Source organism: Zootoca vivipara, chromosome 3, assembly GCF_965207765.1.
Source record: "Zootoca vivipara chromosome 3, rZooViv2.hap1.1, whole genome shotgun sequence".
NCBI lineage: Eukaryota > Metazoa > Chordata > Lepidosauria > Squamata > Lacertidae > Zootoca > Zootoca vivipara.
This window is the reverse complement of record NC_142586.1, coordinates 118667987-118695312: the sequence shown is the minus strand read 5'-3', so window position 1 is coordinate 118695312 and position 27326 is coordinate 118667987. Positions and strand designations below refer to the sequence as shown.

Sequence of the window (27326 nt, the reverse complement as noted above, 5' to 3'; positions counted from 1 at the left end):
ATATAAAGGGCCCCATTCCCTTTAGGAGCTGAGGGCCTCATCCAGCCTAAATCTGGCCCTGCCAGTGTCCCATCTAGTCTAGTGGCCAACCAGATGGCTAGGGGAAGCCTGAGGCACACTGAGAGGCAGTGCGGTATAGTGGTTAGCGTTGGACTAGGACCTGGGAGACCTGGGTTGTGCACCAAAGAGGCCTTTGGTCTGGCCCTGCGGGGCTCCTTTTAGGCTCTGATGTGGGGGGGGGCACCTGATGACCTATATTAGGGGAGCCTCAAGAAATTGAGCTCTCCGGCACAGAAGACACGCTTGCCCTAGTGAGCCCCCCAGGCTGCAATGCTCCTCAGCAGAAGGAAAGTCCTGCAAAGACGGATCCAGAGAGACCCTTACCATTTTCAACGTGGGCAAGTCTGTGCAGGAGAGGTAGCCACACAAGGCACTGGGGCGGTGGGTCAGCCATTAACGTGTCTAAAAACATGTTTAGCATGACCTTTTTCTGTGGAGAGAGGTCAAAGTGAGAGAAAAGCCAACTGCGGTCTGTTTCAGAAAAGAGCAGCGAAGATTCATCCTCCACGAAAAGAGTGTTTGGGCCAAACACACAGCAGCACCGCCAGAATTCAGGCTGCCTTAAAAGCTGGCTGATTTCAACTGTGCAGTTAAGCACATGCTCAAATCTCTCTCATTATTTAGTATTTTATTTAGAATATTTATCTCCTGACTTTATAGACCCCAGACTCTCTCATAAAACAGCTTACGGAGGATTCTCACAAAACCATTTCCAGAGTGGTAGCTGCATTATTCCGTTGCAGAATGACAAGAAAATGTCCTGTGTCATCCTAAAGACTACAATGTGTATATTGGTCTTCAAGCTCCCATGAGACTTTGCAATCTTTAGCAGAAGAACAACAGTCATGTGTAGCAGCATGACCTTGTGGTCTCTTCCAACTCTATGATTCTAGGAACAGAAGTAACACAGGGCTGGAGCCAGACCTAGGCTTCAATCCTGACTCCACGTACCCATGAGTAAACTTGGGCCACTCTGGACTCCATTGGAGGAGGTGTGGGATATTAGATCGATCAATAGATCGATGGGTCTTCTAAGTAGGTGTGGTTAGACTAGCAGCCTTAGGCTGTCAAGACTTCTGTCCCATTTAATTCACTGGGGCTTAAATGCAACTAACTTTAGCAGAACCCAGAAGACGCCCCTTTGTCTTCAACTGGGCACTTTCCTCTCTGGAGCCTCATATGAGGCTTCTCCAGGCTGAGCCACCCATTCCCACCAGGATCAGTTGGAAGGAACAGGCGATGCAGCTGGTGGGCTTGAGCGTTTGTGGCAACCTCCTCCCCACACCTTGGACATGCACCCCAGGAAGGAAGGAAACTGCCTGTGATTCGTTTGCACCACACAAGCCGTCCCCTCCTCCTGAGGGAGAGCCCCCTTCGCATCCTGAGGGAGAGCATCTCTTCTGTGGACAACTCACAGCTCCCCTCTATGGGAAGAGCTTGGTCTCAGTTCTAGGTTTCAGTTGCAATGCCACAAGATGCCTTTCAGTTGCAATGGCACAAGATACCTGAAGGAGCGTCTCCACCTCCATCATTCTGCCCGGACACTGAGGTCCAGCACCGAGGGCCTTCTGGCGGTTCCCTCGTTGCGAGAAGCCAAGTTGCAGGGAACTAGGCAGAGGGCCTTCTCGGTGGTGGCGCCTGCCCTGTGGAACGCCCTCCCAACAGATGTCAAAAAGGAAAACAACTACCAGACTTTTAGAAGACATCTGAAGGCAGCCCTGTTCAGGGAGGCTTTTAATGTTTAATAGATTATTGTGTTTTATTCTTCTGTTGGAAGCCGCCCAGAGTGGCTGGGGAGACCCAGCCAGATGGGCGGGGTATAAATAAATAAATAAATAATAATCATCATCATCTTGTTCTTCCAGGCTCCTGCCTTGGGTTCCCTGTCTCTTTGGAAGGAGTGCTCCCTGCATCTCAGATAAAGAGCAGCATGAAGAGTCTCCAAGTTCTTTCACCTTCTCCTTGCAGTAGTGGTTTTAGCTTGAAATGGGTGCAGGGTGCAGAGTACTGGAACGGCTCCCTCAAGGTCAATGCCCCTTCAGATCTCCAGTTAAAAGCCACCATCTGCCTGGAATCTCCCTCTCCCTGCCAAGGTTTACCATTATCTCCCATGGATCACTCCCTTTCAGGAGAAACCGAGCGCCTTCTCACAGAGCTGACCTGCTCCGGTTACCCCCAGCTGTAGACCAAATGCGGGTGCGTAATTTTTATTCTTTTCCTAAGTGTCTTACACACACACATACTTCGTGCTCCATGTTGATTTAATCAGGGAGCTTAAACTGAGCCAGATCCCAGAACCAGGCAGAGTTCTAAGGGGAGCTGCCACTGTCCTGCCTCTTCCAATGGACTCCAGCTTCGAGGCTCCTTTGGAAGAAGAAGCAGCAGCAGCAGCACAGAAAGCCTTTAGCACAGGATCTCCTCCAAACCTTCCCGTTTCAAAAACTTTACCTGCTGGGAGAAACACGTCCGCACAGAGTTTTCCGTGTACCCAAAGGAAGGCCCTTCAAACACAGCTGTGGGAAGTTTCAGAACCTCTCTCAGAAACTGGTCAAACTTTGAAAATATCATCAGGCCGTTGGAATCCGACATTTGAGAGAAGATATCTAAAAAAACGCAAATCAAATTTGGATTAACTGTAAACGCTGCCCTTGTGGAAAGGATACAACAATTACATCTACTTTTAAATTATTTCGGGGGGTGGGGGCAATGTTTGCACCACACGACTTTAAATAGGCTGTCAGTGGCTCCTGGTCAAGAACAGTCAGAGACAGGCATGCTTCTGAATACCAGTTGCTGGAAACCATAGTGGGGAAAGTGCTCTTGTGCTCAAGTCTTGCTTGTGGGGTTTCCACAGGCATCTGGCTGGCCACTGGGAGAAAGAGGAGGCTGGACTAGAGGGGCCATTGGTCTCATCCAGCAGACTCTTCTTATGTTCTTCGTAGACACCTTTCTATCACATCCCCCAAAGCAAGTGACTTTTTGTCTTCTGTACGCTGAGAATTCCCCTCTAACATGACAGGACAATTTCTTCTTGGAGGAGGGGAATAACGGTGGACACCTTTAGCAAGATTTCTAAACTTCTTTTTAAAAAGGGACTTGCATTCTTAATCCTTTGCTGCACTCTGTCAAGTACTCCTGGAGGAGTGGCAGAAGGGAATTAACCGTGAATCGTAAAAGGTTTAAAGCAAGCCAGCCTAACACAGCAGTACATGAGTAGGGAATGGAAGAACTATTCACCCGTATCTAGAATGAAGTTAAGAGGAAATCAGAACACCAAATAGTCCTGAGAGTACAGCGCACAAAGCTTTGAGAAAAGGAGCTCCACATGCGGAAGGATCAAGGCGACAATGGTGAAGCATCTTAGCTCTGATGGTGGTGGAGGGGAGGAGAATCATAGAATCATAGAGTTGGAAGAGACTATAAGAGAGCGAGGAAAGTTGGTCAGGGCAAAGAGAAGCCAGGATGTCTGCTGGTTAAGCAGACAAATTGGGGGGGGGGGTGACATAGTGGAAATCAAGAGCACACTCAGCCAGAGCAGAAAACAACCATCCTTTTGACCAATACTTCAGATGGACAGCCCATGGCCCCCATCTGATCCTGACAGCCTTGTCCCGTGGCCGCCTCTGATCTCAAGAAGCACCGAAACAGAAGCTTCGGCTTGGAGGGGCAGTGGGAGCTCACAGTGTGCCAGAAAAGCCCAAGGAGGGGTTCAAGGAGAGGCATCTGGCCTGTCAGGCAGTGCGAGGAAGCAGATCTTGAGTGTTGCTGAAGGGCAGCTGAGTCAGTCTAATGTGAAATTTTTTTCAATGCTAGGAAAAGAGGAGAGGGAAGATCAGCTTGATTTTGAACCCCAGGCATCAAACCTTTTCAGGCTTACCCTGTCTGGGAATTTTATTCTTGGAGAGAAAATTAGCACCACAGTATTTTATTTTATTTTAATTTATTTTAAAGTGGGGTGGGGTGGGGGGGTCAGAGAGCCCAGGATAAAGAATGATGCCTGCAGTACCTATTGGATCTCCTAGTCCACAGCCAGGAAGAATCATAGAATCATAGAGTTGGAAGAGACCCCAAGGGCCATCCAGTCCAACCCCCTGCCAAGCAGGAAACACCATCAAAGCATTCTTGACATATGGCCGTCAAGCCTCTGCTTAAAGACCTCCAAAGAAGGAGACTCCACCACACTCCTTGGTAGCAAATTCCACTGCCAAACAGCTCTTACTATAAAGAAGTTATTTATACACACCCAAGGACAGAATGGTGCTAGGAACCAAGTCAAGCACTGCTCTCCAGCAGGTATGCCGCAAACGGAGCAGGCAGAGTCAGTTATTTGCAAAAGGACATTCAGGGATTGGGAGGAGAAAGCAGAGCCAAGTGCCTGGGGGAAGGAGGCTTAGGAGGGCGTCCAATGGAAGACGACGACGACGAGAGAAACTCTGGTGGGCTGGAACTGGGGAAAGTGAAGGGCTGAGGCGGCCAAGGCAGCAGAAGAGAGGCCTGCCCAGAGCGGGAGAACAGCTGGCTCCCACTCACCAGGGAAACCCCCAAAAGTGTTCCCAGGCAGCACCAGGCCTTCCTGAAGCCAGATCCAGCAGGCAAGACCAAGAGGAGAAATGGCAGGCACTCTCCCTTGCCCCACATTGCTACTCTCAGCTGAGCCTCAAGTCTTCAGAAAAAAGTTTTTCTCGTTCTCACATAACTCCAGTGATACTTGTGGACAAGGGCCTGATCCAGCAACTTGATTCAGTGGAATCTTCCTGCGTTCTTGTTACGGAACAGGGAAGAGCAGAAGAACACAAAACAAAGGATAGCTTCTGCAGCTGATGGGGGGGGCATTTTTTTCTTATTTTAAGGACAGGATTATGCAGTATCCTTCTGCCTACCCCGAATTATCTCCTTAAAATACTCACATCTCAACTTGTCCAGAATCTTTCCACCGCACATGGTTGCCAACATGGCTTTTATGGAAAACACCGTCAACTTTCCGTGGCCCTCACTGTAAAAAAAACAAACTGCAGTTCAATCAATCAATCAATCATTTTATTTTTATGCTGCCATTCCAAAGCTAAAACCATCCTCAAGGCAGCTTGCAACCCAGACGATGCATGCTGTGGCAGGAGCAAGTCTATGATCCATTCATGCACAGCCACAACTTATTCAGCAGGCCAACACAAGAGCACCATTCAGAAAGTGTCCAAGAAGGAAAACTGCCCCACGTTTTCCTGGCTGGTCATGGGGTGGAACATCTTATGCAATGCGGGGGGGGGGGGGAATGAGAGAGAGAGAGAGAGAGAGAGAGAGAGAGAGAGAGAGAGAGAGAGAGAAGGCTTCCGTTAGCTGCGCCCAACAGAGGTTAGCGGAATAATGAGATGTGCTGAGTTGTTTTTGCCTGCACCCATGCTGTCAAACGGGATTCTATTGCCATAAAGGAAAGGGACATGCTTTTTAAACACTCCCAGCAGAACGAAGAAGCACAAAGGTCCTCAGTCGATTGACACGCCATTACCCTAAGAGGATGACAGCATGCTTGCAACCTGAGCAAGACAAGAGGCCTTCTCGTAAGAGAAGCCTCTTCTGCCCTGACTGGGCTACTTTGTACGCACAGGAAGGCTATAAAGGAAAAAGGACTCCGAAGGATGCTATCAGCCCCTAAGGCTCAAAATAATAAGTAAACAGATCCCATGATACGTCATTGTACTTCCATCGCGACACAACTTGGAGCTCCTCTGGTCTACAAAGTCTTCTGCCTCCCAACGGCAACTATAGAGGAGGAAGAGGGGCAGTTTCTACCTGAGAGGGCAGCGGCAGAAAGGCAGAGAGCTCCCAGTCGAAACACCAGCAGAGTCTTCCCTGCCAGTAAAACCCAGTTTTCCGTCTCTCTTGCCCAAGAGCGCACACTGTTCCAATACGCGCAGCAGAAAAACTTCAACAGCTGCCAGCCAGGGGAAATGAAGCAAAGCCTATCTTGGGGAGTTTTGGGCTCTCCTGCTCTTGGCTGGGATTCGAGGCTTACACATTGCTCCACAACAGCCTAAAACGGGGGATATGGAGGTTGATTACTGGAGATTCACAAGTGAAACTGGTGCTTCACCTTCATGTTCAGCCCTAAGGAAAGAGGCCAAAGGGACTAGGGAGGGGTGGGGCTGGTACCCACAATTGGGTACAACATGCTCTCCCCTGCAGTAGCACAGAACACGTAACTTGAGTGTGCAACTCCATGGGGAAATGTTAGCTTGAGCAGCCATTCCCATGCCCCCAGCAGCTTGTGTAAAGGCAGCTTTGTTTGCGAGGAAGGCTCCCTTAAGCCTCATGGAATTGGACTGCGTCTTTTTAAAAATGTCGCTTTTGAATCCACATATTCAGATGGAAAAAAATCCCATCAACCCTCTGTAACCTTTCAACTGGTCAGATTTCTTGACGTGCAGAATCCGAAACTGAGCAACACGATTTGAAATGTGTGCGTGCTGCAGAGTGACTCGAGTGTGAAAATGGCACTGGCCTTTTTCAGCTGCAGGGTCACATCCTCGCCCCCTGCTCACTTTGCAGCAGGAATGTTCGCTCCATTTTTAATTGCTGACTGTAAGAGAGAGGGCTTGCAGAGAGCAGCCCACTCTGCTTACTTCCATCAGATGGGAGAGCAGCAGCAAGTCTGGGAGTTTAAATCAGGAACAGGAAGGGTTAAGACGGGTCCAGGGCTCTGCAGAGTCCTGGTGGCTCAGCTCCAGGTTGGTAGCAGGGAAGCAGGGGAGGAGCTAGCTTCAGCAGGGGCTGGGAAGGAGGTAGACCGGCACCTCAGGAGCCTGGTTTGGGACCACGGAGGACCCATAGAGCAAGGAGGAGGGGCGTTTGGATGCCCAGTCTTAAAAGGGGGGTCAGAGCCCACGAGACGCCATTGTGGGCTTCTGCCCCATGCAGAGCAGATATGATTTGAGACATCTCACCACTGTATATAGCATGCACAATAAAACTATGAAAATCCAGAGGATGTGTGGAGTGCTTACTCGGGAGTAGCCAACACCCATCTGTGACAGCTGACAGAGCAGAGGACTAGAGCACGTGAGCTCACAAATCTGTCTTGATCTGCAGCCTGAAGGAACACTGAGACACCACAGGGGGATAAACCACCTTGCTCAAACAAGGGCTCTGAGGATGAAACACGGGTGTGATTCTCTGTCAAGGGCCGAAGCCTGCTCTGGCCCAGGGGTGCCCAAGGCCTCAGGCTCTGCCCCAGCCCACACAGTGGCTGCCTGGAAGCAACGCAGCCTGTTGGAGAGAGAAGCCCCTGACCTGTCATATGCTGCTATCATGAAGTTGAGGAGAAGGCTGATGGATTGTTCCACGCTGATCTGGTGAGTAGAAGGAAGGCGTTTGTTCAGCTGGTAGTAGATGGAGGAAATGATGGTTTCTAATCGAGACACATTGATCTCCGTGTTGTGATCCAATGTGTTAAGGCCATTATCTCGGAAGGCTTCAATCATATTCCAGATATCCACAAGGTGAACTGGAAGGGAAAGGGAAAGACAAGTTTCACTCCTCATTGATGCAAGTTCACTTGCATTTTTATGAAGCATCCCTTCCATAAAACCCGGAACGTTTCCAGACATTTCCTTCTACAGGCACAGCTCATGTGGCTGGCTGGCTGGCTGGACGGCTATCCTATCTGTTAGGGATTCCTTAGTTGCAGTTTGTGCATTGCAGGGGGTTGGACTAGATGACCCCTTGGGTCCCTTCAACTCTTATGATTCTTTGTGCGTATTGCTAACTCTTCAGCCAACAGAGTCAAGCTGCTCTCTGCCAGCTTTCTCCAGGGGTTCTGCCAGAGCTGTCAAATAACAGCTGAGGTCCCACAATTGTCTGGCCATTTCTCTTCACAGTCTTAACTTGGTGCTGCAAGACTGAAATTCAGTTCACCTGGCCAATCTCTGTGGCTGACTGTCCAGGGTTGGGTGTAGGCTTGTGCTTGCCTTATCAGTCCCCAAGTGAAATGCCTGAAGGAAGAGGGGAAAGCCTGGCTGAGGAAAGAGGGGTGGGGGGGAGAAACTGCACCCCCTCCTTGACCCCAGCATTGAGGCAAGGTGAGTGTGACCACGTCCATATGTATATTCTGGCAGACTGAGGATGCATTGCATCAACTTTGGGGGATGCATTTTGGCTAGGAAACAGGATAGAAATACAATCAGGTGAGCGGCAGCCCTCCCCTCTTGGCCACACTAAACAAGGCCAGAGGTTGCAAATACAGCATCTTGTCTGGATTCAATAACTGGGTGTTGCTGCCTGCCTGCCTCCCCCAAACACATTTCCCTTGCTTGTTAAACCTAAAGCTAAGCCACAATTGCTTGTTTTCCCATTACCAGATGTCCCCATAGTGCCGTTTCCACAGATACAGCAGCCCCTGGTGGCAAAACACAAAGAGAGGCCCCTTGAGAACAGCCAGCCTTTCCTTATTCTAACAGAGAAGGGTGTAGAGGGTGGGGGGCTCTGTCACTCCACTGAACTCTGGTGACTGGAGAGAGAAGTGAGACAATCTCTAATGATCCACATGGAAGAGGACAGGGTTTTTCAGCTCCACTGGATCAAGGCCCCAACCCTTTATTTTTTACCCCAAATACGGCCATGCCACATGATCATAGAATCATAGAGTTGGAAGAGACCACAAGGGTCATCCAGTCCAACCCCCTGCCAAGCAGGAAACACCATCAAAGCATTCTTGACATATGCCTGTCAAGCCTCTGCTTAAAGACCTCCAAAGAAGAAGACTCCACCACACTCCTTGGTAGCAAATTCCACTGCCGAACAGCTCTTACTGTCAGGAAGTTCTTCCTAATGTTTAGGTGGAATCTTCTTTCTTGTAGTTTGAATCCATTGCTCCGTGTCCGCTTCTCTGGAGCAGCAGAAAACAACCTTTTCTCCCTCCTCTATATGACATCCTTTCATATATTTGAACATGGCTATCATATCACCCCTTAACCTTCTCTTCTCCAGGCTAAACATACCCAGCTCCCTAAGCCGTTCCTCATAAGGCATCGTTTCCAGGCCTTTGACCATTTTGGTTGCCCTCTTCTGGACACGTTCCAGCTTGTCAGTATCCTTCTTGAACTGTGGTGCCCAGAACTGGACACAGTACTCCAGGTGAGGTCTGACCAGAGCAGAATAGAGTGGTACTATTACTTCCCTAGATCTAGATGCTATACTCCTATTGATGCAGCCCAGAATTGCATTGGCTTTTTTAGCTGCTGCATCACACTGCTGACTCATGTCAAGTCTGTGGTCTACCAAGACTCCTAGATCCTTTTCACATGTACTGCTCTCAAGCCAGGTGTCACCCATCCTGTATTTGTGCTTTTCATTTTTTTTGCCCAAGTGTAGTACCTTACATTTCTCCTTGTTAAAATTCATCTTGTTTGCTTTGGCCCAGTTGTCTAATCTGTTAAGGTTGAGTGCCTTATGAGGAACAGCTTAGGGAGCTGGGTATGTTTAGCCTGGAGAAGAGAAGGTTAAGGGGTGATATGATAGCCATGTTCAAATATATGAAAGGATGTCATATGGAGGAGGGAGAAAGATTGTTTTCTGCTGCTCCAGAGAAGCGGACACGGAGCAATGGATTAAAACTTCAAGAAAGAAGTCATCTTGTCATGACCCTTGCATTCTCTACGACACGATTCCCTGCTTCTTTTTTATCGCTTAGGTGACTTCCGGATGACACGTTGATTGAGCACTCATCCGGATTTGGTTACACGGCCTATTGAGCCAGTTGTTTTGATTCTTCTATGCTGAGCGATTGTTATTCTGCACTTTCTGGGAGGAGCAGGGGTTTGTTGCTCAGGCAGCCCAAACCCCCTTTAATTGTGTCACCTGGATTTCCCAGGGTGCCACTCCATCTCTCCCACAAAATACTGGCTGTCTGGAAGCGGCCTCCTCATTCTTCTCTGTGCCAAGTGACCCTGCCCAACAGACTCTTCCTGTGACATTTCCAAACTAACAAGAACATGCTCAGTGCCAGAGAGTCCAATTACACACAGAGAGCTTCCTCCCACCAGGCTGTTTCCTCCTCTCAACATCATTTCTAAGTCACACGGCCTTCTCCCTGCCTCTTGCACACACCCCTCTTTTGCACATTGCCCTGTAGTTTATGCGCAGCTACAACACTTTCCTGCCGCCTGGGCACTGCCCTTCACTCGGTCATTCAAGTTTTCTGTGGGTGATCTTCAAGCGTGTACTTCAAAGCACCGAAGGGTCCCTGGCCAGAAGAAAGCAAATCATGGGATCTTCCAGATAAAATTTAGTCTTTATGTGCCTCATGTGGATCAACAGGAACACACCAGCACATGACAACAAGGACATTGTGCAAAGGAGGTGGAGGCACAGAAAGCTTTTCCCAACTTGGCATTACCACTTTTAATTTTCTCTCTCTTTCCCCATACAATGCAAGGTTTGGGTTGATTTGCTGAGTCAGTGCAATACAAAGGCGTAAATCTTGACCTGAGCATTTATCTAAGGTGTTTCTACAGACAGTGGAACTTTTCACTTACGATTACATCTTTTTTGCACAAATCTCAGTTTGCAGGCAGTCCGATAGGTTGACAATCTGATGACGTCGAAGTTCTGAGCCCCTGTGAATTAGAAGCAAGAGAGTTCTTGTCTTATAGTGGGAAGAGGCCTTGGATCACACCCCACCACATAAACCATTTCCCAACTGCACTTTTGGCCTAGTTTTCAAGACAGCTGGTAATTCTGTGTCAAAACTATTAATTTCCTTCACTTCCTTTCTGAATCGTTTCCTGTGAAATAACTTAAAATGGCACAACAGTGAAAACACCAATAAAGCATATATAACACTACGTCATGTCCTATGTCAATCACCCACCCCCAGCCCCAATATTCCTCCAATCAGTGGATCACCATCTGTGGCGTTTTTGTTGGACTCCAAAAAGGTCTTGCCAAGTGTGCATTCTGGAGTTCTTGCCTGCTAAACATTACAGTATAACAATTCATACACTAAAAAATAAATAAAATGTTTTCCCAGGAACATTTAACTAACCTGTTTCTGTAATTGTCTTGAGGATGTTGATTAAATGATGCTTTTGTTCCCCTAATAAAGTTAATGCTTTACAAATAATCTATCAATATTTGAGCACTCAAATGTTCAACCCTTCTTGGAATCCTGTCCTTTAAGGCCCCACGACATCTTGGCAAACATCCTCAGAGCCTTGCCCCCCCCCCTCCTCATTTTTGCAGCTGCCCTTGGCAATGCCAGCAGCCTCCCCCTAGATGGCATGTCCCCAAATATCTCAATGAAAATGGTCAAGGATGGAAACTGAGGCTCAAGCATGGAACAGGGAGCTGGATCCCCAAAAGCTGAGAGCTAAGGTAGACCCTCGTCCCCAGAATTCAACCGATGCTTCTTTAGGGTGTCATGGGATGTGAGATGATATGACCACTAGATGTTTAGTGAAAAAGTATTATTAAAATAATAAAAAACCCATGTTATTAAATATTCTGTTTTACCATTTCAAATAAACATTTTACAAACTTTAAAATATCCAGTGACTAACTTCTCTTTCCATGGTTCATTTAAACATGCTTTTAAAAGACTGCAGAACGTTATTTTTGTGAAGCTGTAAGCTAAAGCAGAGCTCTACTTACTCATTTCCACAAACAGCTGCCTCTTCTCTGCCATCGTTCTCCTCCTCTTTCCGCTCTCCTCAATCATCCTAAAGACACAAAGTGAGAGGTTCAGCCCCATGGACTTCTCTAGCTAAGCCAGCCTGTAGGGGGTTTGTGAAGTTTCCATATTAATCTGATCTAGAAAGTCACACAGGAAACAGTGAATAGAAACCACTAGGCAAAGCGAACTACGCAAATTACTTTGGTAGTTTGAGAGCTGGGGTGTATGCAGAGCGGGGGGGGGGGGGGATGCTGCTTGTACAAGTGTTGGGGGGGTGGGAAAGAAGAGGGCAACTTTATTTTGCAAAATAGGCTGACATGAGTGAGATGGTTGCTTTTGCTTTAGGAAATAAAAACGACGCTAAAAAATTCTGCCACCTCCATTTTGCAAACAGCACCGACTTAGAAACAGGCAGCTCTCCACTGTGGCTCCTTCTCCAGCCTTGTGTCTGAGTAATACTGATGTTAGCCCTCCACGTCAGCCACCAGGAAAGCTACTGGGACGACAGCATTTTTGCAGTTATTTGCAAGATCTACATTGAAAGTGCCGGTGGTTTCAATGGGAGCAGGTGTGCAGCTCCTCTCGCACTGCCTTGGAGGAGCAGAACCTTTTCTTTCCAAACAACTTTATGGCATAAAACCCAGGAGTTGAATTCCTATTTTCATGGAAAGAATGTTTTTGCAAAACAAAACAAAAAAAATCTATGTACCGTGTTTCTCATATTATAAGTCATGTCTTATAATCTTTTTTTCTCAAGAAAATAAGCCTATGGCTTATTTTCGGGGGGTGTCTTATTATTTTTTTAAAAAAATTACAGTATGGTACCTCCCCTGTCCGGCGCCCGGAACTGGCTGCTGCTGCGCTGCTGGGCGCGTTGTCGGCACTTCAGCAGGGCACGCTGCTGGGTCCCGCCGGGTCGGGGCTTCACGCGGCGCGCGCTGAGGCTCTTGCCGGATCCCGGCTCGGAGCAGCGCGCGCTGCGGCTCTTGCTGCGTCCCGCCGCCGGGTTGGGGCTTGGAGCAGCGCCAGCGCCAAGCGCCAACCCAGCGGCGGGACCGGCGGGACCTGCAGCGCGCACGACAGGAAGAGGAGGGACCAGCGAGTGGCAGCCGCGGCGGCCAATGAAGGCTCGGCCGGGTGTTTTTTGTCGTTGTAGCTGCGTCCCGCTGCGTCCCTCCTCTTCCTGTCGCGGCTCGGCGCCCGGAACTGGCTGCTGCTGCGCGCGTTGTCGGCGCTTCAGCAGGGCACGCTGCTGGGTCCCGCCGGGTCGGAGCTCCACGCGGCGCGCGCTGAGGCTCTTGCCGGGTCTCGCCGCCGGGTCGGGGCTTGGAGCAGCACGCACTGCGGCTCTTGCCAGTCCCGCCGCCGGGTCAGCGCTTGGCGCGGTGCATGCTGCTGGACATTTTGGAGGGGCAGCAGCAGCCGGTTCCGGGCGCTGACAGGCATCTTCCTCTTCCATGGCGCCATCCAGACCTGCTCCCACCACTACGGCTTATTTTTGGGGTATGTCTTATATTTCTTCAACTCAGGAAAATCCTGCCATGGCTTATTTTGTAGGGATGACTTAAAATATGAGAAACACGGTACCTATGGCCTGCTTGCCCTCTCCCACTGATTTCACCGCTCAGTCAGTTCTCTGAAAGACGACTATTCGCAGGACCAGTGGAGCCGTGCGATGCTCCTTAGATATGGCAAAGAAGAACTAGCCTTGCCTTTTCTGTCCTGTTGCCTTTCGCAAAAGTCCTGGTATTCTAAACAGTAGGAGCACTAGCTTAAATGTGTTCTAACATATGCCAAGAGTTTTTGGAATGCTTTATTTAAAAAGATAGTGCAAATTCTTTCCTTGTTATTTTTCTGATGTAAGAAATCAGATGGGGAAAAGTGAGGTGCACGTCAAAATGGAAATGTAAGGTGGAAGTAGTAGTACAGGAAGGGGCTGACAGAAGCGTGCCCTATGACTTCTACCTCGGAAGGCAGGATTAGCTAAAATAATTTAAAAAGTTTAAAAGTCACATGCCTGGGTAGCCTTATTGATGATCCCAGGGAGGCATCATAGTTTACTGGGGCAGGGGTGCCACACCAAGGAGCCGCTCTCTTGGCCAATACTACAGGACCTATTTTAACAGGTTTCGCTCTTCTTGGAGCTCATCAGCTGTAGGTAACGGCCTATTTTGCAATACTTTCTCAACGGGGATGTGATGATCGGATGGTCAGGAACACGGAGCACCATTTGGCTCCAAGCCCACCTTCCAAGGACACAATGTATTACAACATGCATTATTTTTGAAATTTGAGGTAGCTGTTGTCCAACATTTGATGTGCAAAAATTAAAAAAAAATCAGCTGGCCAGATTCCTGGCCAGGAGTAGGCGGAAACAGCTGCCTGGCTACATATGTCGCTGGTTTTTCCCTGAGACTCTTAGTGGCAGGTATGAGCTCCTTTTGAGTAAGAACTCAGGGACCAGGTCATCAGCCTCTAACACAGCTTTAGCATGTGATATAAGATAGCAATGTAAGCATCATTAAATTCAACAGGAATTCCTCTCTCTCTATCTCTCTCTCTATACAGTATACCGTATCTGCAGTCTTTCTTTCTTTCTTTCTTTCTTTCTTTCTTTCTTTCTTTCTTTCTTTCTTTTAGTTGCCCTTACTAGCCCAAAATCCTCAGTTATTTGAATGCAATCTACAATACTAGGCAATTACAATTCTAGATACACTTAAACACTTTTTTTGCTTTAGATTCCTTGGCCTTCTACAGCAGGCATCCCCAAACTGCGGCCCTCCAGAGTTTCGGCCTACAACTCCCATGATCCCTAGCTAAGAGGACCAGTGGTCAGGGATGATGGGAATTGTAGTCCAAAACATCTGGAGGGACGAAGTTTGGGGATGCCTGTTCTACAGCATGTGAAATAAACTTCATTGGGAGCATATATCCCCACTATTATAATTTTCTCCCCACCCCATGATTTTTAATTTTAAGTATCACTATTCTTCCATTCAGGTCTTTTTGTTCTCCTAAGTCAGGGCGAAAGAAATTCTTTTGGCCAATAGGCCAAATCTTAATCTCTTCAACCTCTTAGTGATATCAGGAGATACTTAGCACTTGGAGGCCTCAGTGGTCAGGATTTCAAAGGGCAGGTTTGAAGGAGATCCATGGAGGTTGTTGGAAAGCCCTGTGCTGTGCTTTGAAGACCCAACAACCAAGCCTGCAAAGCGTAGCACTGGGAGGGAAAGGAGGCTTCCATTCAATGGAAACTGTGTCCCCTTCCTTGAGCAAGGCCTGCTCCTACCACCAACAAACGGGGGGGGGGCTGGGGGGGATCATGCCTTGCTCCAGAAAAGAAACAATCAGGAGCTCACTTGAAGCTCTTGATTTCCCTTTGAAGCCCAGCCCTTACATTTGATGTCAGGTCTAGTGTCAAGTGTAGGGCAGGCAGGTGTGGCTTCCTGGAGATGACTTGGTGAGCCAAATGGGGAGACCTGGCCTGCAGGCATGAGGTTCTCCTCTGCTGGTCCTAAGGCCATGCAGGGTGGGGTACCCAGAAGGACAAAAACAGAGCCTGAGATGGTAGTCTTTTTATGGATGTATTGTCCAATGTGATAGGAGTCCAAAAGAGCATTGTGCAGAGTTCAAAACTTTAATAAGACTTTGCCATCTCCTCTTCCTCACTGCAGTCACCTGTGTCCTTGGCAAAAGCCCCTCCCAAGGATTAGGAGGATCTCCAGGAAAGGTGTGGGACATGGCCTGGAGGCTGCAGATGAACACTGAAGGAGAGAGATGCCTCTGGCACAAAAGGAAGCATATTCTACTCACACAAGCACCTTTCGAATCCATGCCAATGTTGAGCTCAGCAATATCCAGATTCCTGACACAGGTAGGTAGCCGTGTTGGTCTGACGTAGTCGAAACAAAATTCCTTCCAGTAGCACCTTAGAGACCAACTAAGTTTGTCATTGGTATGAGCTCATACCAATGACAAACTTAGCTGGTCTCTAAGGTGCTATTGGAAGAAAAAATTTTTATTATTATTTTGTTCAGATTCCTGATAGTCCTTGATGCACTGATCTGTCAGGCTGGATGCAGCCCTCAGGTTCCCCCCACCACGCAAGAGCGGAAAGTGTCCATGCATCCCATTGCCACCTCAGCTAAACAAATGTTGCAGGTTCTCGTGTTGTTTCTTGAAGGTGGCAATTGTATAGATGGCACACTGCCTATAGCATTTATACCCTGACTTTCAGCATTTACAGGGCAATTTACAGATGGATGTATTTTTGCCCACTGTAGTAAACATTGGAAATGAAAGATAATTAATGAGTACATTTGTAATTGTTGTTTGAATAAAAGTGAGGCACTTACACTTTTTAATTCCATATATGTATACAGTGGTACCTCGCAAGACAAAATTAATTCATTCTGCGAGTTGTTTCGTATAGCAAAAATTTCGTCTCACAAAGCATGGTTTACCATTTACCCTGTCTACCCATTTAATTAATGCGTTCCTATTCGTCTTGTGAAGCGCGGCCATAGGAAACTTTGTCTTGCGAGACGCCTCGCACAACGCAAAATGAATGGCTTAGTTGCCGAACAAATCAGCTCCCGAACGTTACAAACCCAGAAGTAAGTGTTGCGGTTTGTGAACGCTTTTCGGAAACCGGATGTCCGGTGAGGTTTCCGCTTGAGTGCAGGAAGCTTCTGCAGCCAATCGGAAGCCGCGCCTTGGTTTTCGAATGGTTTTGGGAGTCAAACAGACTCCAGGAACAGATTATGGTAAGTTCGAGAACCAAGGTAGCACTGTACTATGCTGGACATTTAGCACTAAACTTGCACTCAGCATGTAACTATGGCTCCTGTTCATCTCATCTAGGACAAAGCAGAAGGGAGCAAATAATAATAATAATATTTATACCCCGCCCTTCTGGCTGGGTTTCCCCACAGAGCTCACTTTTTGTGCACGATTTTGAGCCTGTTGTGTAGGCTGTGGAATCTTAATTACACCTTCTGAGCTTACAGAACATTTAGCTATGTCACGACCAAACTCTTCAAGAGATAAATTCTACAGTGTAACCCCTGCTCCGAGTACACAACTGCCATCTATTCTCCTACACAACCTGTAGGATGTGAGCAGCACATTAGCTGACACCACTACGACTCAGTTTTTCAAAAATACTATGGTATAATTTTCTTCCCACAAGGGCAAACCTCTCCTAGTCCAATTACAATTCACTGTGGACGGAACGTGAGATTCTACTTTTAGGTTACATTTGCGTATGCTGTTGCCCTGGAGACCTTCCTTGAAAAAGCTTGCAGACTAAAGGTAGAGCAACAGGGACTCTGCCCCTGCTTGCTCCACTAGGCAAGCCAGCCACTCCCCCTTGCCAACTCCCCACCCTTTACAACTCACCCCAATCCTCACTGTCTCCCCACAAGTCTTGCCACCCCCATGCTGCCCATCCCCTACGCTGAAGGAAGAGGGCGGCCACGTGAATGGCATACATTCTTACGTACCCATCTTTGTTTTCATTTTTATCAAATCTGCATACCACCCTTCATCCCAGGATCATGGGGCAATTAACAGCATAAAAATGCAGAATGAGAATACAACATATACAGTATAATAAAACAAGAGCAAAAACAAACTAATAAGACTTGTGCCACCTTTTCATATACAGAGCTGGGGCAAGGCATCCTAACTTCACTGCTTTTCACTTCTTTTCAGGCAATGGCACTGTTTCAGTCCTGCATCAAGTGTGCCATAGAGCTGCACGGGAATAGATCATGGCTTATTCTTTCGGCACAACAGAATTCACATGGGCAGCTGCTAACTCTTCCAGAGATAGCCAAGTCTGAACCAAAGGCATCAACGTGGGTATGTTTAGCAAGAGGGATTCTCTCATTATGGAACGGAGATCTCAAATAAGGCCACCCAATCCTCTAATCCAGGGTATCCAACATGGCAACCACCAGATGCTTTGGACTACAACTCCCAGCATCCCTGACCATGCAGAGTGGGACTAACAGGGACTGAAGTCCAACATATCTGGAAAGTGGCTCTGCTAGCTCCAATGGATCTTCTTGACAATGGAGAGTTACCGGTACTTGTCCTAGCTGGGTTCAAGAGTCTCCAATATCGCTATCCTAAACTTGTCCCTCTCAAGCCAAAGAGGCATTTCAGTCACTTTGGTCCATGGCATGAACTTCTATGGCCATTAGACTGCAAAATAACACCTGAGTGAGATGATATTCTCTACCTGAGGCCATGCATTCTGCTGAAGTAACTCCAAAAAGAAGATGCAGGAAATCCAACAGTTACAAGTTCCCCACCCCCAAATCTGTTATTACGCCAAAGACTTCACTCTCTCCTGGGTAAGAGACTAGTCCAGCAATTCCTCATACAGCTTGATGAAGATTTACTGTATTCACGTGAATCTACTGCGCACCCAATTTTCAAAACCTTGAAACCAATAAAGTATTTGCTGGTGAAACCTAATGCATACCCTAATTTTGGTGATGTAATTTGGCCAAAAAAGGTGACTTTCGAGTAAATACGGTACAACAAAAAGCTGATCAAGTCACAGCTGCCTTTTGGAGCACAACACTTCCTTTTCCTAAGAGCAATATTCATTTCAGTCTGGCAAGTTTTGCCCACAGCAATCATTTGACTTAGTCTGTGTAGCCTTTCCTTGCAGTTTGCAAAAAAAAAAAAGGCTTTTGATTCCCCTAAACGGCAGGCCATAACAACTTAAGGAAAGCAACTAGGTGGTTTTAATGCAGGAGGGATCAAGGCAGAAGACAGCAGAATCAAGGCAAGGAGCGACTGCGGAATAAGTCGCAGGTAGAGTGAAACTGCAGGATCAATGACATGGCATGCATGTTCTGCTGGCGGAAAGCATGGGCTGCTATCGAGAAGTAGGACGGTGGAGAGCACAGATCCACTTAAACCAAGTTTGTTGGGAAGGACTAGGGAACAACCCCAAAGCACAAGTCAACAAGAGGGAAACGGTCACATTTTCTAAAAAATACAGTGGGGGGGGGAGTATTTGTTCCCCTGCTAAATTCGCCCGTTTGCCCTCTGACAAAGAAATGACCAGTCCATAATTTTAATGGTAGGTTTATTGTAGCTGTGAGAGACAGAATAACAACAGGAAAACCGCCAGAAGACAAAAGTCAGAGATTGATGTGCATTATAATGAATGAAATAAGTATTTGATCCCTTTGCAAAAGATGACTTACTGGTAGTACTTGGTGGCAAAACCCTTGTTGGCAATTACAGAGGTCAGATGTTTTTTGTAAGTAGCCACCAGGTTTGCACACATCTCAGGAGGTATTTTGTCCCACTCCTCTTTGCAAATCCTCTCCAAGTCAGTAAGATTTTGAGGCTGATGTGTAGCTACTTGAACCTTCAGCTCCCTCCACAGATTTTCAATGGGATTAAGGTCTGAAGACTGGCTAGGCCACTCCAGGACCTTAATGTGCTTCTTCTTGAGCCACTCCTCTGTTGCCTTAGCCGTGTGTTTTGGGTCATTGTCATGCTGACCCATCCTCGACTCATTTTCAATGCCCTGGCTGAGGGAAAGAGGTGCTCACCTAAGATTTGATGATACATGGTCCCATCCATCGTCCCTTTGATGCGGTGAAGGTGTCCTGTCCCCTTAGCAGAAAAACACCCCCAAAGCATAATATGTCCCCCTCCGTGTTTGACTTTGGGGGTGGTGTTCTTGGGGCCATAGGCAGCATTCCTCCTCCTCCAAACACAGTGAGTTGAGTTGATGCCAAAGAGCTCGATTTTGGTCTCATCTGACCACAACACTTTCATCCAGTTCTCCTCTGGGTCATTCAGATGTGCATTGGCAAACTGCAGACGGGCCTGTACATGTGCTGTCTTGAGCAAGGGGACTTTGTGGGTGCTGCAAGATCTCAGTCCTTCAAGGCGTAGTGTGTTACCAACTGTTTTCATGGTGACTATGGTCCCAGCTGCCCTGAGATCATTGACATGTTCCCTCCATGTAGTTCTGGGCTGCTTCATCACCGTTCTCCTGATCATTGCAACTCCACGAGATGAGATCTTGCATGGAGCCCCAGACCGAGGGAGGTTGACAGTTATTTTGTGTTTCTTCCATTTGTGAATTATTGCACCAACTGTTGTCACCTTCTCACCAAGCTGCTTAGCAATAGTCTTGTAGCCCAGTCCAGCCTTGTGCAGGTCTATAATCTTGTCCCTGACATCCTTGGACAGCTCTTTGGTCTTGGTCATGGTGGCTACTTTGGAATCTGCTGGATTGATTGCTTTTCTCGACAGGTGTCTTTTGTACAGGTACTGTAACGAGCTGAGATTACAGGTAAGACCCTCTCCTTTACAGCAGGTGCTTCTAATCTCAGCTTGTTACATACAGTGAAGATACCAGGCAGCCTGATATCTGGCTGGTTGATAGGGGGATTGTCACAGGGGCGGTAGCGGCTACTCTAGAGTAACGACTCCTCACAACGTTGCCTTTTCATGCTTTTATTGTGTGAAAGCTATTTACAGTGCAGAGTCAGTCTTATGTACATGTTGTCAGTCTGGATCAGAACCTCCGAATGGACATTCCCGCGTTTTCCTCTAACAAAGTAGCCTGGGAACATTGAATCTCCGCCCCGTCGCTTTTTGCGCAATTCCGGGGTTGGCGGGAGCGGTCTTCTGGTTGCACTTTCCCTGCTTCCCATTTCCTCTCCCGAGCGGAGCAGTGGCTCTGCTACCCTACCTGAGCCATGCCCTCTACTTCCTGATTCCCCGCTGGAGACATCCCCCTCCCCGCTCCCACTGCCGCTGGGAGAAGAGCTTGTGCTTAAGATGGGAGGAGGCTGTCTGTAGCTGCTCTCCCTCACAGGGATCAAATACTTATTTCACTCATTATAATGCACATCAATCTCTGACTTTTGTCTTCTGGGTTGCTGGGGGTTTCCCTGTTGTTATTCTGTCTCTCACAACTACAATAAACCTACCATTAAAATTATGGACTGGTCATTTCTTCATCAGAGGGCAAACGGGCCAATTTAGCAGGGCATCAAATACTCCCCCCCCCCCACTGTAATTGATCTGAATTGCCTCCAGCTCTGAAACTTATTACAATGCAATACTGGAAATGACTTTTTAAAAATTAAGTGGGGGGGGGGGGTGAAGAAGAAGAGATCACGTGTTGCAGTTCAAGCCTGGTCAAAGGCAAACTTTTAAATAAGCTGCCTGGAAGCTTTTTCTGGTTTTGCAGGCACCGTGCAAAATATGCTCCGTGCAGCACAGCTGCTGCTTCCACAACAGCACTTGACAAACTGCACCTGCCTTCTTCTCATGCAAGACTGTGTCGCCATTGCATTTTCAGCAACAGCTTTTCTCCTCCTCCTCTCCCCTCTTCAGTAAAAGAAAAACCCCACGTAGCAATGCAGGCAGTTGCTGTTTATGAATAACATCAAGCTGTATGCTGAGAGAACATTAGCTCTGAAAGGAAAACTCTCGTTTATCTCACCCCAGTTCTGCAGTAGAACAGATGGAGGCAGCCGCAAACAGAAAGCGCCAAATCCTCTGGGCACACACCTCCCCGCCCCCATTCCTGGACCCATGGAAAAGAGCAGCACAAACCAGAAGACCTGGCTGCTTGTTTTCAACTTGTGTGTGAATTCTACTAACCCATAACTCTCCACGCACCTTTACCTAGCAGAGAACCACTTTCCTCCCTCCCTCTGCCCAGCCTTTGCATCAAGACACTCAAGCCTGCAATGCAAGGGCAGCGAGGATGATGAGAAGGAGCAAGGGAGGCCCCTGAGCTCAACAGAGCTCCATCTCCCTGAAAAAGAGCCTGTCAGAAGGGCCCTTGAGGAGCAGCCCTGGCATCTGGTATCATTCAGATGTTTTAGACTGTGGTTATTGGGTTGTTTTGGTCTTGTGAGCCATTTTGAGTGCTTCTCTCTGGTTTTAACACAGAAAATAAGTTTTACAGATAAAATTAATTTTAAAAAACTCCTTCTCCACCTTGGCTCAGGAAGTGTGCAGTGTTCATCGACAGAACCTCACATACTGTACGGTCTCTCCACCCAACCCATTCTTCCTCAAGTGATTTTCAACAGTGACCATCCCACCTGGTCAGCACCTGGTCTGATCAAAAGGGGCTCTTCTTATGGGTGGTCTGGAGAGTGGTCTCAGAAGGGCAACCTGTTTGAGGCTTGGGAGAGTAGTTAGCCACAATGTGTGGCTACCATAGAGTGAGAATCTGGCCACCATCCTGACGCAGCCAACTGCAGAGGCCAGCTGCCCACCGTATCTTCAGCTTCTGGCGATTGGAAGAACGTAAGTGGCGAGTTCCTATTCCATTTTCTGTACGTTGTTTTATATACTTAGGGAATCTATATTAAACCTACTCTAACCTTTATAATCTAGCATTTCACAGCAGTTTGCTCACAACTTCCGATCACTACTGCTTCCATATTCTTTTCCTTCTCAAGTGTGTTCTTTGGGAGACAGAACCAGCAATACAAGGCGGCTAGAAAAAACTGCCTTAGTACCAAGACACCAATCTCTGAGACTGGCTCCTAAGAAGTTCAAGATGTTTTTCCAGCCTGAGCAGCTTGATGCAGGGCCTTAAATGTGATCAAAGATTGCCTCAACATCACACAAGAGCTCAAACTTTCCCCCTATGAGTTGCCATTAAGCTAATTCTAGGAGGCACACAGCCTTAGGATGACGTACCCTTAACCTTTCAGCATGATGAAACGCACTATTCATTCCCACGCTTTCACAATCCATGCCAGTGTATAGCCAAGACAATGCTTCCCATTACACTTGAGTATGGCTTTGCCAAACACATTTCAAACATCTAAATGTCAGTCCTTTGCCCTTCCTGAAGCCATCCTCCCAAGTCGTATATGTGAAAGCTTCAAGCAGTTCTTCAGACCCTAAAGAGCGATCCCTCTTACATTAAAACATCAAATAAAACAACCCAGAATAAAATATTACACAAAAAGGCAAATATAAACAACACAACAGAAAACTAAAATATACAGTGGTACCTCGGTTTGCGACCGCAATTCGTTCCGCGGAGCCGGTCGCTCCCGGAATCTGTCGCTCGCTGAAGGCACGCTTCTGCGCGTGCGCAGGCATCCGAGCGCCGCGGAACCCAGATGTAAACACTTCCGGGTCCGCGATGGTCGGAAACCGAAGCAGTCACAAACCGAGGTTTGACTGTAATCTTAAAGATTTCAAAATACTGTAAAACATTATGAAGGAGGTCAAGTACAGAATGCACATTTAACGCAGCAAAGGTAACCCCCCCAAAAAAATCTCAAACATTTCAAAAGAGAATAATACAATTATAATCAACAAAACAGAACTCATTCCACTAACACTTACACTCAAAGGCAGCAACACTGAAATATGGAATAAATTTCAAACTCCAAATACTACCTGTCCTTAAAAAAAAGCAGATCTCCCCACACATTTCCTTGCACCGAGGGAGGTGGAGAGATCAACTAATCATGCAGAGAAACCATGCCTGGTGCCTTTTTTAAATAGCACTTTGGGCCATTTCGGATTTCTTTTTATGCAATTCAGCAGCAAGACTATTAATAGTGTCAAGTACAACAGTCATAGTGTCAGACTCCCCCATCAAAACGCCACCCAAACAAAACACGCTCCCCTGTCAGGGAATTATGAATGCAATGAAAGGTACCAGTAAACACTGCATGGGAAAGCATGCAGACCTTGTGAGCTGTAGGCCTAGGTTGGTCTTTTCTTTTTACAATGAGATGGTTGGGGTTCAAAAAACTCCCAGCAGCTTTCAATTCAAAATGGGTTTCTATGGTGCATTAAACAAAATATTTAGTCCCCTTTTACTTACTTGTTTTGAATATGTATATTTTGAAATTATAGTCCAACTGTTCGTGAAAATAGGGGAGGACAAAATAAAAGATGGGAACAACAGAACTGGACTAAGGAAAAGCTTTAGACTTTAAAGCAAAAACATGTGTATGCAATTAAAATACAATTACAAGGGCTGCCATGCCATCCTATGAACACTGACTTAAAACATTAATAAATAACAACAACAATAATCAGGATGGAACAGATGCTGTTGTTTCTACATGGTCAATTGAACTTGCCCTCTTGAAAAAGCCTATTTATTATTTAGCAGAAAGGCCAAGCACTTGAGTCCACATGGCATTTGGGCTTCCTCTTCCCTGGCGATGTGGGATTTTCAGGGGAAAAAATAACTGGAGAATTTCTCTGTGCCAATTAGGGTAATTTTTAGGTGCCCCGAGCATAATCTGGTTTAACATGTTTCTTTTACTTTGAAACCACCGCACTTGCCAAATACCATTGCTCCTAATGAACTAATTAAATGAAAAGTTTTCCACAGAAAACAAAGCAAAGGAAAAGAAATTCCTTCCACATCCCTGCTGCCTATGGTAATAAACCATTTGCACAAAGCAGCAAGATCAATTTATACCATTTGCAGTACTGGAAATCCATATCTGGGAAGAGTTACACAATCTGACCAGATCATCTTTGAATGCTCAGGATAGCCATTCATGCGAAATCAGCTCCCTTCACAGAAACCCACTTAAACACATATTCTAGGCTCAGATTCAGCAACGTCTCATCCTCTATCAATCAAGACATCCAGCTCGGAATAGGATGGAAGTTCATGTGCCTTGTCTTAAGCGGCATCTGGAGAAGGGCTGTGGGAACTAACTCAAGCAGTAGCTGGGAGGGAGGAATTGAAGGTGTCTGAAGCTTGATCAGCACATGGATGGGGTGTAAGGCAGCGTGGGCTTGCTGGAGGGGGAAGGGACCCCTCTCTGCTGCAGGTTGCTTTACTGACTCCTGCACATAGTTAACTAGCTATTATCAATGGCCCCTTAGGTCACAACGCTGAAGCATCAGCGGAAACTACAAAAGGAAGAGTCCAGATGCCAACAGTGAGATTTGACTTGTAGGAGCCTCACCTCCTCTTGGCTCTCTGGACTCCCACAAATCACAAGTCTTGCATACCTCAGCTGCCTCCCAGTTCCCACAGCCCGCAGCCATCATGGCCTCAGTTCAAGGGTGAAGGGAATGGAGCCCCACAACATCTGGAGACCCTAGTGTGCCAGGAAGATGGAGGAATTTCCCCCCTTTTCTCCCTCCAATATTCCACTGTTAAGATTCTTGCTATTCAGGAAACTGCCTCTTTCCCTCTCTTACCTTATACAGGTGACCCTTGACCCTGGTGTTTCTTCAGAGCCCCCCTGCCTCCCCTCTTCAAGTTTTGTTGCCCACCTACCTTTTTCAAAGGAAGGTCCTCTGCTCTACTGCCTAGTCTGCAACTTTTTCTCAGCCCTCTTGCTTCTGGCCTCCCTGTAGTCCCTTAGGCTTTAAGGCACCATAGACATATAAGGGTTGACAGGATCTCAAAGGTCATCCAACCCAAACTCCCTCTAATTCAGGAAATTCACAAATGCAGCATCACAATCAGTGTTCAAAATTAGCTGCCGGCCACTTGCGACCAAGTGAAGATGCCTGGGTGTCAGGATGGCACCTGACATCCCCACCATCTGGAGGTGCATGTCTGGGGGTCCTTGGATCTTGACACACACTAGTACCTCACACACTAATACTTCATCCTGTAGTATTCTATTCATTATACTTCATCTGCACAATAAGAATGTTTCTGTGCAGCCTAAGCAGGAGCAGTGGACGATGTTATAGCTAATTATTGTAGCTTGTCTTCACTTATCCCACCCCACTGCCCTGCTCACAGCTGTGAAGAATATTCTTACGCTATGAATGGTCTGTGTTACCATCAAGAAAAAGAGGTAGGAATAGGCCAGTAAATATGAGGACTGTCCCTGGACCAAGTCAATTTTCTTCTTTAAGTTCTCAGGTGTTAACCTAGCTCATGGTTGTCATCTGAACTAGCCATGTGTTTAGGCTGGCAATCAATCACAGTCAGTCCAAGAAAAAGAAGACTTTAGAGCCATTTTACCCAAAGATGGCAACGAGACATTCCATTTTGGCAACTGCAACCTTCGTTTAAGAGTCTGTCTCAACAGTGCACATCCACTCCAGGGTTGCATCCATCCAGGGTTGCTTTTCAGTGAAAAGAGGAGCCCCGGGGCTCCATTTCATCCATTTCCATGCAAGGTACCCTTTGTCCCCGGATGCAGTGCCTTTCCCCAAAGGCAGCAGAAGCTAGCCAGCCAGCCAACCAGGCACAGTGCTGTCCGTCAGCAACTGGTGCTGATTCACCCAGGTAAAGAACCCTGGAATTTAGCCCGGGCTCAATGCTGTACTACCGGTACGCTGGGCTTCAACTGGGCCTTGAACTCTGCAGCCCAGCCTGCAGTGCCTGCCAGGAGAAACCCTCAAAACCAGGCAAAGCTGCTGCTAAGTTACAGGGAGGACGACCATCTGCAGGGAGGTAAGCTCTTCCATGGCTTGGAGACCTTGCTGGCCCACAAGGCTTTCCTGCCACTCATGTGGAGTCACAGATAATGCCAGATCTTCCATTTCCTAGTCACCTGCACCCCCCCCCACTTAGACGAAAGATGCAACTATTGGGGGCGGAGAGGGGGGCGGGGATCTGCCTGGCTTGGGTACCATAGGAAGGACCAGCGACAACCCGGGAACCTCGTGGCCCCTTAAAGCAGGCATAGGCAAACTGGGCCCGCCAGATGTTTGGGGACTACAACTCCCACCATCCCTGACCCCTGGTCCTGCTAGCTAGGGATGATGGGAGTTGTAGTCCCAAAACATTTGGAGGGCCGAGATTGCCTATGCCTGCCTTGAAGACTAAGAAACGTATCGTGGCGCCCAGAAGACCCGCTCAGCGCCCCCCCCCCCGCTGCTGCCCACCTCTCCCTCTCCTCCGAGAAGCCGGGCAGCCGCTCGGGCCTGCCGCTCCCGGCGCTCGCAGGAAAGACCTGCTGCGATCCGCAGTGGAGGCGCCCAAGGGGGTGGGGGATGGGGAGGGGAACCCTCCCGAGGTGGGGGGGGAGAAGAAAAGGATTCCCTTGGGCCGACCCCCAACCGAAGGAGGCGCCCTGCCTCGCGGGGCTGTTGTCGGGGCGGTGAGAAGCGCAGGCTAGGAGCAGAGGCGCCCAGGGAAAGTCGTCCCAGGCCAGTTCCCGCCACAGCGTGACCAAGGAGGGCGCCGAGGGGGGCGCGACCCCTCCCCCCATTTCCCGCGGGGGTCTCGCGGGGCCTGCGCCGCCCGCCCGTTTCCTGAGGGAGCGAAGAGGCTCCTCGCCGCCCGCGACCACTTACTTCTCCGCCGCGCTCGTCTCCCCGCGGTGGCGGCTCCTCCTCCTCCTGCTGCCGCTCCCGCTCGCCGGGCTCCTCGCTCGGCTTCCCCTCAGGCAGCGGCTCCGAGAGGCTCGCGCCCGACGCGGCGGCCCCCCTCCAACCCGCGCTCGGCACCCGGCGCCCGCCTCCTGGCAGCGGGCCGACCAATCCGGGCGGAGGCCACGGAGAGGGCGGGGAGAGCCGTCCCCGCCGCCCAACCCGCGAGGCGTCCTCGGCCGCCCGCCGCCGAGGGCGTCACCAATGGGGAGGCGAGCACCCGGCCGGGGAGCCACGCCCTCCCCCGGCGCCGGCCACGGCA

At 48.3% G+C, this 27326-nt stretch overlaps 1 protein-coding gene across 7 annotated transcripts in view; it reads right to left on the bottom strand.

The window, feature by feature from the left end:
* Positions 1 to 27106, bottom strand: part of DTNB (dystrobrevin beta) — a 100829-nt gene extending 73723 nt beyond the window's left edge. For all 7 annotated transcript variants that reach the window (XM_060273222.2, XM_060273225.2, XM_060273224.2 and 4 more), the window contains exons 1-7: positions 26990 to 27106; positions 11701 to 11768; positions 10587 to 10667; positions 7345 to 7558; positions 4968 to 5053; positions 2509 to 2663; positions 385 to 490 (exon numbers count right to left, since the gene is read on the bottom strand). In XM_060273222.2, the coding sequence (XP_060129205.1) occupies positions 385 to 490; positions 2509 to 2663; positions 4968 to 5053; positions 7345 to 7558; positions 10587 to 10667; positions 11701 to 11767 (709 nt within the window). In that variant the 5' untranslated portion in view covers position 11768; positions 26990 to 27106. The remainder of the gene's footprint in view (positions 1 to 384; positions 491 to 2508; positions 2664 to 4967; positions 5054 to 7344; positions 7559 to 10586; positions 10668 to 11700; positions 11769 to 26989) is intronic.
* Positions 27107 to 27326: the final 220 nt, after the last annotated feature.